The sequence below is a fragment of the Leopardus geoffroyi genome, chromosome C1, assembly GCF_018350155.1.
Source record: "Leopardus geoffroyi isolate Oge1 chromosome C1, O.geoffroyi_Oge1_pat1.0, whole genome shotgun sequence".
Taxonomy (NCBI): Eukaryota; Metazoa; Chordata; class Mammalia; order Carnivora; family Felidae; genus Leopardus; species Leopardus geoffroyi.
In genome coordinates, this window is record NC_059328.1 from 55,372,204 (window position 1) to 55,386,599 (window position 14,396).

The window sequence follows — 14,396 nt, forward strand, 5'->3', positions numbered from 1 at the left end:
GTTTATTTATTTTTGAGACAGAGAGAGACAGAACATGAACGGGGGAGGGTCAGAGAGAGAGGGAGACACAGAATCTGAAACAGGCTCCAGGCTCTGAGCGGTCAGCACAGAGCCCGACGTGGGGCTCGAACTCATGAACCGTGAGATCATGACCTGAGCTGAAGTCGGACACTCAACCGACTGAGCCACCCAGGCGCCCCTCAAAGGTCAATTTAAATGCTCAAACTCATCCAATAATTCAGAGGCTATTAATCTGTTTATTTGTAAATTAAGGTTAATAATAGTACCTATCTCACTGAGTTAAGGTGATGATTAAATTAGTCTTCACTTCTTTTTTTTTAATATTTATTTATTATTTTTGAGCCACAGAGAGATAGAGTGTGAGCGGGGGAGGGGCAGAGAGACAGGGAGACACAGAATCTGAAGCAGGCTCCAGGCTCTGAGCTGTCAGCACAGAGCCCGATGCAGGGCTCAAAATCACAGACTGCAAGATCATGACCTAAGCTGAAGTCAGATACTTAACCGACTGAATCACCCAGGTGCCCCTAAATTACTTACTCTTCACTTCTAAAACACAATAAGAAGTTAAATTGTAGACATGTTCATATTAGATATCAGTGATATCTTGATGGAGCCATCTGGTAGCAGTTAAAAATGCAAGAGTAAAGTGAATTTTAAGGAATAGAAGTGAAAGCTGGAGATTCAGATTTGAGAATCTCTGTACGGAGATGATAAGAAATGAACTGAGTCCCAAAATAAAAACCTAAAGGCATAAAAAGAAGGTAATAGAACCAAGGGGAGAAACTGGAGATAGTAAAAGAAATCAGAAAAGAGGTATTTGAAGCAGTAAAGTTCAGGGATAACTTAAATTTATTGAGGAAGATCAATACTGTCAGATGCTGCAGAGAGGTAGAAGTTAAGAAAGCCCATTGAATTTGGTGACTTTTGAAACCTTTAGATAACTCATTATTGACCTTTGAATAGTTTCTGTACAGAAATGGAGACAACAGATTGCAAGGGTTGAAAAGTGAACATAGATATTCTGGTCCAACATGTAAAGACCACAAAAGTCATCAATCTTATTTTTATAACAAGAAAAAAGCTTAGCAAACTGAAAATCAACAGGCTTTTCAGATCCATCATTTAGTTTATAGGCAAACCACTGGCCTGAAAGTTGGACAGGCAGGAGAAAACAGAGAATCACAATTTACTGAGAGTAGAAACTTTGCAACTAGGGCCAGCAAATGGTAGGAAAACTTAAAGGATAACTGACTAATTGCTGGAGACTGAGTGTAGACTAATTTGAAAGGTAAAAATTCCTGAGGGCCCAGCCTCACACGGAGGCCCACCATGAGACTCATCGGGCTCTTGGGATGATCAGAGAAAAACTCCCTAATAATTTCAGCAGGGAGATAGGGCATAACTATTCTAAAATATACTCAGAATGTTCAGTTTTCCTTAACAAAGGCCTGCCCTCAAGGAAAACTATTTTATCAGAGCCTAACCAATGTGGGGGGAAGGAAATACACAACTCCAAGACCCTCTAGACTTCTTGTTCCACCTAAGGAAAAAAAATCTGAGAAACACTTATGAAGGTCACAGTGAAGGGACAAACGCCCACTAAAAGACTAAGACTAATCATGGGATTATAGAACACTTCCTCTCCCCCCAACATCTTATCACCACACCAAGAGGTCACCTGTACAGTAACAGGGGACTGGAATGGGAAGAAATGCAAGGCTCAGACTCTATGAAGGAGTCTCTAGGGAAACCGAAGAAACAGAGGAGACAAAAACAAGGACACCAGAGGAAATTGAAGCCTCAAACACCCACCACATAGCCCAATTTCTGGTCAGATAAACACAAAATCTGACATTAAAGGCTTATTTTCCTCAGTTCATATTACCTGATGCAACATGTTCGTTTTCAACAAAAAATTACAAAGCATATCAAAGGGACAAAGAACAGTCTGAAAAAACAAAGCAAGCATTACAGCCAGACTAAGATATGGCAGAGATTTCAGAATTGTCAAGAATAGGAATTTAAAATAATTATGATTAATATGCTAAGGACTCTAGGGGCATCTGGGTAGCTCAGTCAGTTAAGGGTCCAACTCTTGATTTTGGCTCAGGTAATGATCTCACAGTTTGTGGGATTGAGCCCCACAACGAGCTCTGTGCTGACAGCGTGGAGCCTGCTTGGGATTCTCTTCCTGCTTGGGATTCTCTCTCTGTCAAAATAAATAAATAAACTTAAAAAAATATGCTGAGGACTCTAATAGAAAAAGTGGATAACATGAAAACTCCAAGAAAGAATCAAAAGGAAATGAATGAACATGTAAGAAAGGAGAATGGAGGAACTAGGCAGAGAAGTGGGATAAAAGCGTTGAAGAGAGAGTGGTTGTTTTTACCATGAAAGGAGATTGCTCACATTGCTAAGCTAATAGAAAAGATCTAATATAGGAAAAACTGGAGTGAGAAAATGGAAAATTGGTAAATACATGTTTTAGGAGATTCTTTTCAAGTTCAGGATTAAGTCCTAAAAGGAGAAAGATGAGAAATAACATTGGTTACTGGTCAAACCAATGGTTGTAAACTTTAAAGTCTATGAAATTTTGCTTTAATTGGGTAATCTGGCTATCTCAAAAAATGAAGATTATACTACTTCCCATCTCCCACCTGATTCTTTCCTTAATAGGTAATTTCCTACGAATTTGTTATTATGTAAGAAATTCCCAAGAGAATTTTTCTAATCCTCTCAGCTACTATGAGAGTTACAAGACTTTTTAAAAAAATTCACATGAATTCAACACAATTTTACTTTCAGATTTCCATACCTACAAGTAAAACAAAAATCAGACAGGATGAGCAGTAACAAATATTAGGTTCAGTCAGCAAATACTTATTGAGTGCCTTCTTCATTGAAGGCAATAGCAGTGAACAAAACAAAAATGCCTGCTCCATGGAGTTCGACAATTTGGGTGAAGACGGAATAATGAAAAAGTGTATCATATACCAAGGAGGGATAAGTTTTATGGATAAGTTTACCCAAGGTTGAGGAACTGGATATACTGGTAATTAGAAATATTATTATTTTATGACAGGTGGATTAAAAAAAATGTTTTAGTTTTGAGAGAGAGAGAACGTGCACATAAGTGGGGGAGGGGCAGGAGAGAGGGAGAAGGGGAGAGAGAGCGAGAAACCTCTTGTGGCTGGAACCCATGAACCATGAGATCATGACCTGAGCTGAAATCAAAAGTCAGACGCTTAACTGACTGAGCCATCCAGGCGCCCTGAGAAGGATTTTTTGTTAAGGTGACACGTGAAGGAAATGTGAGTCATGAGACTAACTGGGGGTGCAATATACCAAAGAACAGCAAATGCATAAGCCTTAAAATGGGAAAATAGTGTGCCTTACATTGTTGTGAAACAATGAGCCAAAGGAAAGGGTCCAAGGTGAGATCCTGTGGGTCTGTAATGACATGAGCTTTTTACTCACATAGAAAAACTGGAGGGTTTTGAGAAGAGCCAAAGTGATTACTAAGTTTGGGGTATTAGAAGACCATTTAGGTGGTTACTGTGACGTGATAGGGACTTACATTAGGGAGGTAGTCTCGATTTATTTTGCAGGTAGAAATGATAGAATCTGCTGATGGAGTGGGGCATTAATGAAGTCAAGGGAAACTCCAAGGTTGTTTATTGTGTAATTGGAAGAGTGGAAACTCTCATTTACTGTAATGTCAAAGACTGCAAAATATATAAGGGGTTGGGGGGGGATTAGTTTTGCATATAAATTTGGAGATGCCTATTAACTTCTAAGTGCAGACATTGATTTTTTTAAAGTCTGGATTTTGGAAGAGGTGCTGGCTAGAAATATAAACTTGTGAGTCATTAGTATATAGGTGATTTTTAAAGGCATAACGCAATAGTGAAAAAAAAAGGTGTTTAAAAACTGACCCCAGCAACACTCCAGTATTTAGATATAAAAAGAAGAAAAGTTACCACCAGCAAAGTAATTTGAAAACAAGTAGCCATAAACCAAAGAGAGAACTAGGGAGGGCTCGTGTCCAAGAAACCAAACGAAGTGATTCAAAACTTGAGAAGTAGGAGGGTTAAGAAGAAACTGAGGAATGGCCATTGCATTTGGATGCACGCCTATTGCTGACCTTCACGCAAACTATTTTGGTGTTGTGGTGGAATGGAAAAAGACCCTGAGAACCATATTCTGGAGAGAATGTAAGGATCCCCCCCAAGAACTTTCAACAAGTTCTATTAAAGAAAGATTAGCTGAGCTAGTGGAGATTGGAGGAGAGATGCTGAAGGTCTGAGAAGAGAACAAAAGTGGTCCAAAGTGTGGGAGAATGGATGAATCAGAAAACTTTAGTGCAATTGCTGGGCAGCACTAAAGAACCATTTGAAGTTGTAAGCGAAACAAGTCCACAGAGTTGTGTGCTCTTCTCCAACCTCTCGTTCAAGTGTTGCAGAAATGGCAGAACATTATCAGGAATGGGTTTTAAAAGCACGATAGCATGAGGACGCAGGAAAAAACTTCGACGACAAAGCATTAGTAAAGTTCAGTCCTCTGGCTCACTGAAGCTGAGGATTGAATGGGGGCAACAAGCTTGACCCGGCAGACCGGAAAAACCACCCCAGGAATGCTAGGAGGAGGAGCGGTTCTAAACAAAGTAGGTCTTTCCCGTAGAGCAAGCACAGCAGTAGGGGGTTCAAAAAGGCTGTACTAGGCCACGGAAGGCGACACTGCGGTACGAGAGCTTCGAGGGATGACTGAACCCAGACGCACTAAGAGACTGGATCTAAAGGGGCTTCCTCCGAGACCCAGGAAGATTAGCGCCGGAACTTACAACCAGAGGTTCTGCTGCTTGCGGCTGTTTGCTGGAGAAATAGGCATGGTTGCGACAGGCTGTGGAGTGGTGGGCCACCCCTTCCCTGGCTGCTTCTGGAGTCCCTGTACCCCAACCCTCGGCGTTAGCGGCTCTGGCTGAGGCTCGGGAATGTTTGCCGGGCGTCATGGAGACGGAGGAACCCTGGCTCAACAAGCGGCCGCGCGGTTGGCTGGCGGCTGGAGACCGAGGAGGAGGGCGGAGGCGGAGGGGAGGGCAGAGGGTTGGTGGAGCAAGAGGAAGCCCCGGACGACGGCTAGAAAAAGGAGGCGGGCGGCCCGGGCCCCAGGCCCCTCCCAGGTTCTGAGTCTCCCCGGCTGCAGGCGGATGGATGGGGCTTCTTCAGGCGGTGGCGGCAGCAGTGAAGGTGGCGGCGGCAGCAGCGGCAGCGGCTGTAAGTGCAGCCTCCGTAAACCATCTCTCCTCTCCTAGTCCTGATTGGGATGAGGGGCTCCTAAAGTGTCCTCGGTCCCCTTTCTCTCCTTCCCCTCCCCCACCGTAGAGTACCGCCCGGAAGACCCTTAACTTCCGGGGAGGGGCTGAGAGAGAACGCGCCCGGCCCGCTTCCCCTCCCCGAGTGCGTCGCCCCTCTGGGCGCATGCGCAGCTGTCCGCCACAGCCCACCCCCTCCCAGCCCGGTCTTTTGCTTTGGCGGTGGCGGCGGCGCGGATCTTCCCCGGCGGCCGCGGTGCGCTGGGAATCCGCTGCGGTGTGAGTTCGTCTCGCGCAGTTCGCTTCCGCCCCTTTCTCCTGTCGGCTCCCGAATTCGGTCGGGGTGGGGCTAAGCTGACCATCCCCCTGTGGCTCCGCCTCTTTTCCCCTGTAGATCCGGGTTCGGTCCCAGCCCTCCCTTGGGAGGCTTCTGCTCGCACTGCAGTCCCCGTGGTGAGCAGGGTCCTGGGCAAGCCGCCCTTTTTGAAGGGAATGAGGGAGGGCAGGAAGACTGAAGAGGGCATTAATATGAAAGAACGAGGTTCTCCTGCCCGATGGGAAGATCCTTGGGGACAGATGCCTCCCCCTCCTTGAAATGGCCTTGTTTTTACAGCTTTTCTTGGAAAGATCCCTGGCTGGGAGCCCATTTCTGGTCCTCGTTTGCTGTGTGACCTTGGGCGAGTCACTACCCCTCTCTGGGCCCCAGTTATCCTTAAAGCTTCCTCCAACGCTAAAACTCTTAATTTTGCAGAAAAGCTTGTGTAGTTACAGACTCACCCGTCTACTGGGGCCGCTTAGCCCAGATGACGTGGAGTTGACTGAACGAACCTTCTTTCTTCAATCATGGATGGAGTGAGGCGACCTATTTATTGGGTCGCTTTTATTTCTTTACAAATGGCATGACCCAAGGCCCATTAATGTTTTCCTAAAATTGTCATGGGATCCTTGTCCTAATTCTTGGCCATCTTTTTAAAAATGAGAGGTTGAGCATTAGAGACATGGTGAGCTTGCGGTATCATCATCTCTGGTCTCATTACTACTGAGGCTCTCTTTCCTTTGATCCAGATGGTGTGGTGGCTCGATTCTCCCAGTGCCTGGCTGAGTTTCGGACGTGGTTAAGAACCAACTGGTTGAGGTTCAATGCAGACAAGACGGATGTGATGCTGGTAGGCAGGGGCACACTTGGATATTAAGGGAGGGAAAATCCAAACTCCCTCAAGTAATATAAATATTACATTACTCTTCCTGTATATTCCAGTGTTTGAGAACTGATGATGGGCCAATAATTTCCAGAGTTCGGGTGAGATAAAAATAACATGTCGACAATATTAGGACTATTAAGAAAAAAATCAGTTTGTGATAATCTGATAAAAGGGGTCGCCCGGTAAAACTCTATGTAAAAATTGTGAAAAAAAACAAGACTGTCCTTTGAAGAACCAAAAGGCTATGTAAGTGTTTTGAGGTGGGGTTAATAATAAAAACCAAACTAACAAAAAGATGATGCTGATTCTTGCATAGCTGTGGGGCTTCCGAATGTAATGCATTACTGCTTTGTAACCTGCATTCTGCCTACTAAAGTAAAGGTAAACTCTCAATTTATCTAAAATGGCATTTTAAGTTTTTTGATATTTAGGTATTTTCAACCAAATTGGTAGCTATCCATAAATTTTTACCTGCACATAATGTGTAGGTTGTCACTTTTAAATAAAAATTTTAGTAAATAGTTTACCAAATAATCTCAAAAGGGACTCATGGACTCTGAAATTTGTTAGGTAGAGAATTTGTTGTTAGCGTTTTGAATGCGCTGCATTCATCTGTTTCATTCAAACAGCCCTAGAGTAAACTGTTATAGATATTTTCTTGGAGCATTTTGAAAGGTACCTGAGTTGCATAACATTTTGTTTATGTAGTATGGATATATAGTACTTACATTTGCATCAGGTATTGGTACTGAATAACAGGTTATATTTCTTAGGTATATGTAAATTGCCAGAGACGTTTATTTATTGGTCAGTTTAAGGTACTGGTTGAAGTAAAATTGTGACCTTAAAATGCTTTTGTTAAAGGAGAATACTAACTGAAGGGTTCCCGTGTGTGTGTGTGTGTGTGTGTGTGTGTGTGTGTGTGTGTGTGTATTATAACTTCTATAAAAAATGTTTAATAACTTTTTAATGGAGTATTCAGTAAATTGTTTAAAAATAATTTCCCAATATAATAACAGTTTTGAGAAGTTTCAACGTGGTGAAAGTTAATGTTAGTTTGCCTGAAAATAATGAAGCTTGTAGGTGGGGAATGGGAGCTAAAGAGGCATTTATTCAGGCTTTGTATAGAGATTTTTTTTTGTTTTGGGACATTAGCCACAAACCTCACCTAAAATTGGAATTAACCACACTTTTTAGTTTAACTTTAAACATTTTACTACATGATGTAACAGAGCTATCATTTTGGACATCACATTAACACGTAATATAAACTAATGATTTTAAACAGCTCATAGGTATTAGTGAATATTCTCATACTTTTAACTCTGTCATGTCTTGTTTTTAGCTCTTCTAGTATCAATAGGCATCGAAGACTTATATTTTGTTATTCCAAGTATAAATATTGATTGCTTGCACTTAAATACAAAGAAGACATCTATTGAATTAATCCGAAGTGCTGAAAAACTCAGGGAAATGGATGGAAGTAACTAGGAGATAGATTCTGGTTTAATAAAACAATGTTCCAAACATAGAGCTTTGTCTGAAAAGAGCAGTGTCTTCATCAGTCATTGGAGGTGTTTTAGCATAGGCAGAAAAGCCTGGTAGTGGGGAGACATAATGAGAGATTCCTACCTGGACAGGGTAGAAATTGACTAAAGACACTAAGATTCTGTGGCTAATGAAAAGTTAATTTTTACATATTTGTTACTGAGGAGGTAAGCAAGAGTTTTTGAGAAAGACTTTGCTTTCCTCAAGGTGGTTCCTAAAATTTTGAAAGATAAGTGTATCACAAGAATAAAATGGGAGTAAAACCATGCTGAATTCAGGAGTAATGTGTTACAAATGACTTATAATGTTGCAGGCATTTCTTTTTATCTTTAGAATATCTGAACCTAAAAAAAAAATAAAATCACTGAATTCACATTTTTTTTAAAAAGGGAAGGAGAAAAATGTAGAGGGAATTTTTCCCCTAAACGATAATGCCACTTATAATTAGTAAAAATGATACACATTATTAATAAACTTAAAAGTCATTTATCAATAAGAGGGGTATATCCATTCAGATATCTCCTAGATGGGATTTTCCTGACAATTTCAGATTTTCCTGACAATTTCAGTAGCTTAAGGGACCATGATCCCCAGCTTTATAATCACAATTGGGATGTTTTTGTTGAGGTTGAACTGAAGAATCAAAGACTAAACGGACTTAAGCAAGTTATTCCTGTACTTTGCATTTTGACAACACTTTTAAAAAATTTTTCTTTTTGTGAACCAGCTAAATTTCATATATTAACTTTGGTATTTAAATGGAAAACACTCCTTTATCCCCATGGTATTGTAAAGCCTGAGTTTCTACCTCTGGGCCCCTGATTTCTGTCTTTACCCACCTCAGGTCTGTGCACATCAGTTGTTCTTTGCCTTCAGCTGTTTCCATCAAGTGTCTCAAAGTGAAAACTATTTAAACACAAACTGACTTTTCAAAAAATGACTTTTATTTTGAGTCCAAAGGACTAAGGTAATTCAGTAGTGTACTTCTATATACCTGTGCTAAAATATTTATTCCCCCAAGGAATCCTGAAAAACACTTTTGTATAAGTATTCTAAAAAAAAATAAAATGAAAATACTGTACAGTAAAAATTGTTTGTAGATTTGGGAACCTTAAAGTTTTCCTTTCTCTTCTTTCCCTTGCTTTTCTTTCAGTAGAAAATGTGCATCAGATGTTTATGTTTAATTGGTTTACAGACTGTCTGTGGACTCTTTTCCTGTCAAATTACCAGGTAATGTCCTTTCGCTTAGCAGCTTCATATACCTATAAATGCACAAGTTATTCATGCACAAATTATTATTGGACATAAGAATTTCAAGTTAATGTTGAATCTTTGGAAAAAGGAAACTGGTTAATAGAGTCTAGACTGTTAAGGGAATACAAATTTAAGCAAACAGCCCATGTTGCACTGTAAGTGAAGTATAAAAGAAAAACTGTGTATGTGCACATTTATGCAGTATATTATAGTGCTGGCATCACATTTGGAAGGAATGACTTTTTATACTGAACTGGTTGATATGGGCAATCGTTTTTTGAAATTGCATTAAAAACCCTTGAACATTTGAGGGAAAACGGGCTTTTTGAAATTAAGACTTAAACTCCTGGTTTAGTAAAATGTGTTAGTGCATGTTTTAATATCACCTTTGTATTAGCCAGTATCTGCGTTAGTAATGGAAGTGAAACATGTTTGTTATTTTGCAGTCATTGACCCTGCAGTCATTAGAATTGGTTTCAAGGCCAATTGGCAGTTCTAGGCCAGTATTTTAAAATAAACTTTCAAACTGTAGGCATTTCAGGCATTGCAAATAAGCAGGTTTTCCCTCTCTGCAGTCAAGTCGGAGATTATTTATATCTATCAAAGAGCAGCTTTTCAGTATTTCGCATTTTGAAATTTTCTCCAGTTGTGCAAAATTCAAACATTGCACAATTATGTTGCTCCTGGCATCTCAGGAAGCGTGTGAGGAAAAGCAGATGAGATGTGAGGATGGCAGACTACCTATCCACAGTCCCTTAATCTCTGACCTCTAAGGTTTGGGGATGTGGGATTTTACATTTCCCGTCGGGAATCAACGGAGAGAGAAATACTTATCAAGAGACAACCGCTTTCAAAGCGCACTACTTTGTGCCTTTGCCGTTGTTGCATCACAGCAACATCCGTTTTCAGCAAATGCTCTTCGAAAAAGGCCTACATGTAGAATGTAACGTATCTTTTCCCCTGCGATGTGAATGCTGGACACGGTTTTCTGGGCACTTTCCCTTGACCTCTCTGGTCCCTTAGAGCCCTCTCCTTCAGCTGGAGGCGCGGATCCGCTAAGGGCAGGGGAGGCGCCCTGCGCGGAGAAGCCCACCTACCCCCCACACCCACCTTGACTCCGCCCCCTCCGCGCTCCTCCCGGGGAAGGCTTCCGCGGGGCCGCGCGCGCGCGCGCCCGCCTCTGCTCCTGCGCGCGCTCAGGCTTTTTCCCTCCAGTCCAGCTCGGCCGGGGCGCCGCGAGGGGGCGGAGTGGGGTGTGGTGGGCGCGCTCGGGCGGCTCCTGCGCGTTCCCGCCGAGGCAGCGGCGGCGGGAGCGGTAGAGACGGCGGCGGCGGCTGGAGTCCCGTTGCCGACTCTCACATCCGGGTTCTGGCCGTGACCCAGCTGCGGCCGCCGCGGAGATGTGACCCGTCAGTACGGCAAATATGGCGGAGGTAAGGGAGCGAGCTCCCCCTCCCCGTCCCGGAGCCGGGCGCCCCGGGCCCTGGCCGGGGAGGAGTGGAGTGGGCCTGGCTAGGAGAGGCCCAGCCCTGCTGGCGCCACTGCCCACCTGTTGTCCGGAACAGGCCGCGCTCTGGGCGGGAGCTTTCCTTGGAACTTAGTTGGGATGGGTCCGGGGGTAGGAGGAAGCGGAGGCGTAGTTGGACTTCGGGGGCAGTTTGAAGGGTCGAGTGCTGCGTGGTAGTGCGTGCGGAGAGGGGCGAGGGCGAGTGGGCGCCCTCCAGGCAGGGGCGCCGGTGGCGCAACTTCGCCGGCCGGTGCTAGGGGCCAAGAGAGAGGAGCTGCTGCTTCCTCTTCTTGCGAAGTTTCTTCCCTCCTTCACCGAGATGCTGTTGCGCCCTTCCGTGTCACCCCCACCCGTTTGCTACTGACATCCAGTCCGTGTTGATGGGGAAAACGTAAGGCAGAATGGCCTTCAACTCTCATTTTCTCATGGAGCTAAGATGAGCGTGGAGAAATAAACGTAGCCTGTCGCGATCCGGCCCTTTAGGTTGGGGGAATCCCCCTGAATCTACGGAACAGTTCCATTCCTCCCGAAGGTAGAACCTTTTTTTCTCTTTATGTTTCGGAAGAGTTGCTTTCTACCTTTCCCCCTCTTCACTTTCCAGGCATCCCCCCCCCTTTCCTATCAAGGCTATCTATTATTGTCTTTTTTCCCCCTTTTATGGGAGGTTTTTTTGTTGGTCCCCCCCCCCCTTTTTTTCCAGTAAACGAGTTAACCAAAGCCCCCTTTCCTCGGTGGTAATTGTTTTATATTTTGGGGCCTCAAATCGTGGCAAATAACCACTGTTGTGATTCATTGAAACTTAGTGTTAACGCCTCTGGAGATTTGAATTTTTGTTTCTGATTTAAACCTTTAAACATCGGATTTTTTTAATACTTTTTTTCCCCCCCTTACCCTCGGAAAAATTCGTTATTCCTTACCCCCTAGAGTTCAGGAAGTGATAGTATTTGGAGTTTTAAGTCTACTTTGAGTGAGAGCCTCACTAAATGATTGATAAGGCATTTCTTCTGTGTGAATTACCGTTTTCATGGGCTCAGACATCCCCAAATTCACGAATAGGTAAAAAAATTTTCTTACCATCCAGTCCCCAATATTTGTCTTCATTAATTGCTGTATGAAGTCAGTGGTGAGTTAGGTGAATACTTTAAATTTGGGATACTGAAATATAGATTATGGAAAAATATTAATTTGGACGCTTTTTCATATACCTGTTGAGTGGAGGGACCTGAAAGTTAGCTGTTTTGTGGAATTGCTCTTAGGTTGCCCCTTCTGCTTTCCTTACGGAAACTGGCTTTGTACTTTTGTAGTGGAGTATTTGCTGTTAAAGGAAGAGGAGATTGATTCACTGTAGCAGGAGTCTTCACTGCTAGTAATCTTTTAAAAACATTTAATACTTTTGATTTAAAACTAAATTTAGATCTTAGATTTATTTCCATTTCTTTTGTTCTTTGTGGTTAAAGAATTGTATTTCAAGGCACATGAGTTGGAGAAAACCTAGTACTTTGTATTTCATTTAAATGTGACTGGATTCATTCCACTGGGGTGAAGGAATTTTAGTCCTGGTAAGATTTTTAAGTGTTCCTTTTTTCATGTGTAAGTTGGGGAAGGGGTTGTATGTAGCTGGATTTACCTACATTTTGTTAAATAGCCTTCAGTGGATTCCCCCTTTCAGTGAATGCCTCTTAGATAAGCAGCAGTGTACTGTAATAGGTTATGTGGTTTCTTCCCTCACGGTGCTGCTCACAATGACTTAAGCTTTAAGTTTTGTAGTCCTATTTTAAGGCAAGCTATTATTGAAGGAAAATAACTTTGTTTTTGAAAATACAGTGAAATTTAAGTTTAGAAAGCTTCGCCCAGAAATTTTAATTGCCCAGCACACTGAAAACTCAATATGTAAATAGGAGTATATTAATATTCTTGTTTTAGAAATTAAAGATGGTTGTATCATAAGAGAGGAAAAGCAATATTTTGAGTCACTAATCATTTCCTAATATTTTCAAGTTTTAGTTTTCTTAAAAATTGCATTACTTGGAGAATGGATTTCTCATGTTCAGTAAGGAACGCATGGATGGTTCAATTTCAAGAAGAGTAAACCTGAACTTTGTGTTCAGTGAATTTATTTAGTGACCTGAAATCTTTAAAAAAAAAATTCATCTTTTAGTGTTGGATAGTTTTGTTTTTAGTGAATTTAGAAGAATGGGGAAACCTTCATTCATCTGTGTCCTACAAAATACCTAAACAGGTGAAGAGGTGAAAAGTAAAATTAGTTTGTATTGTTCTGATTTCAATATTTTAGTAATTAGGATGATTTTAGAGATTAGTTATTTTTAAAACATAGATGGAGAAGTGCTTGCTTTTATTTTTATATGGGCACTCAGGAGATTCATTCTTTGTGATGCCAGTATAAAGCATCTGGTAGAATAAATCAAATGTGCTATTGCACTTTTGGTTAAGTAGACCTGAGCATTGAAGCTGACTGGTAAAATAACAGAAAATGCAAAGCAACAATATACATTTATTTGATAAATCTGAGGGGAAAACAGGTTATTGAAGAAGCATGTCTCCAGAGAAAAATGTCAATATTATGCTTCTAGGTTCGTTGTTGTTGTTGTTATTTCCTACATAGGAGAATGACTTTACCTTGTTTTTCCAGAAAAGTGTTTAATTCTTGAATACAAATTGATTTAGATGTGAATAGAATATACTAATTTTTTCATATTTGATCTGATCACCTAGGCAGTCTATAAGTAGGAAGTATGTGTTTAATGGTTCCTCAAATCGTGCTAACATTAAAAACATATTTAATGTGCTTAGAAGAAATGGCACATACTCTTTTTCTTAATAGGTTTTTAGTAATATTTTTCATTGTTTTTTATCCCTTAAAATTACTTATCAACCTTCTAAAAGGAGGTTCTCCTAGTTACACTTAAAGGAAGGAAATTACAGGGTAGTTGCAGTTTTACAAAGGCAACGAGAAAGAAAGAATAAGAGGAAGAAATAGTTGATCCTTTGGGTTTTATAAGGAATGTGGTACAGGGACCTTTGGGAATGAACAATTTGTCTGTTATTTCAGGGTTTGTAAACACATATGGGACTTTTCTTTTCCGGGGGGGGGAAAAGTTACAACATAGTGTAAGACCTATCTTTTCACCTAGGTCATATTGCTATCATATAAAGAGAAGAAGATTTTAATGAACCTACTTTTCTATATTAGTTTTAAGTATTTAAACCTTTTCAAAACCGATACATAATCTGTTTATTCACTGTCACATCTTCATTTATTTCTCTTGAAAACACACTCCTTGCTTAGTGGGTTTTAGTGTATTTGGATTTCATTTTTTAAGGAAATAGGATCATCTTGACCATTCTTCTTGATGGTGTTAATCTCTATTCTAAAAAAAACTTGTTTCACTGCAGTAGATTTAGGCCTTAAATAATTCTCTATAGTGGTAATGAACTTTTTGGTGTTTATACTTGAGTGTATTTAGGATTTATCCAGAGTAAGACTCTGGATAAATGTATGAGAATCTAATAAAGTTTAATTCAGAAGGAGTGA

General features: G+C 41.3%; 2 protein-coding genes across 14 annotated transcripts in view; one reads left to right on the forward strand and one right to left on the reverse strand.

Annotated features, from left to right (window-relative positions):
* The window catches only part of DNAI4 (dynein axonemal intermediate chain 4), an 87,870-nt gene extending 82,615 nt beyond the window's left edge, over nucleotides 1-5,255 (reverse strand). Inside the window, 2 exon segments of the mRNA XM_045477767.1 lie at nucleotides 4,862-4,969; nucleotides 4,971-5,255. Of these exon segments, the coding sequence (XP_045333723.1) occupies nucleotides 4,862-4,969; nucleotides 4,971-5,029 (167 nt within the window). The 5' untranslated portion in view covers nucleotides 5,030-5,255.
* MIER1 (MIER1 transcriptional regulator) overlaps nucleotides 5,187-14,396 on the forward strand; it is a 60,543-nt gene continuing 51,333 nt past the window's right edge. For 2 of the 13 annotated variants that reach the window (XM_045477768.1, XM_045477771.1), the window contains exons 1-3: nucleotides 5,187-5,294; nucleotides 6,398-6,498; nucleotides 9,239-9,312. In XM_045477768.1, the coding sequence (XP_045333724.1) occupies nucleotides 5,228-5,294; nucleotides 6,398-6,498; nucleotides 9,239-9,312 (242 nt within the window). In that variant the 5' untranslated portion in view covers nucleotides 5,187-5,227. Of the gene's footprint in view, nucleotides 5,295-5,494; nucleotides 5,612-5,682; nucleotides 5,786-6,397; nucleotides 6,499-9,235; nucleotides 9,313-10,554; nucleotides 10,770-10,886; nucleotides 11,376-14,396 lie in introns of those variants that run through there. The other 11 variants (XM_045477775.1, XM_045477776.1, XM_045477773.1 and 8 more) reach the window with 9 other exon arrangements.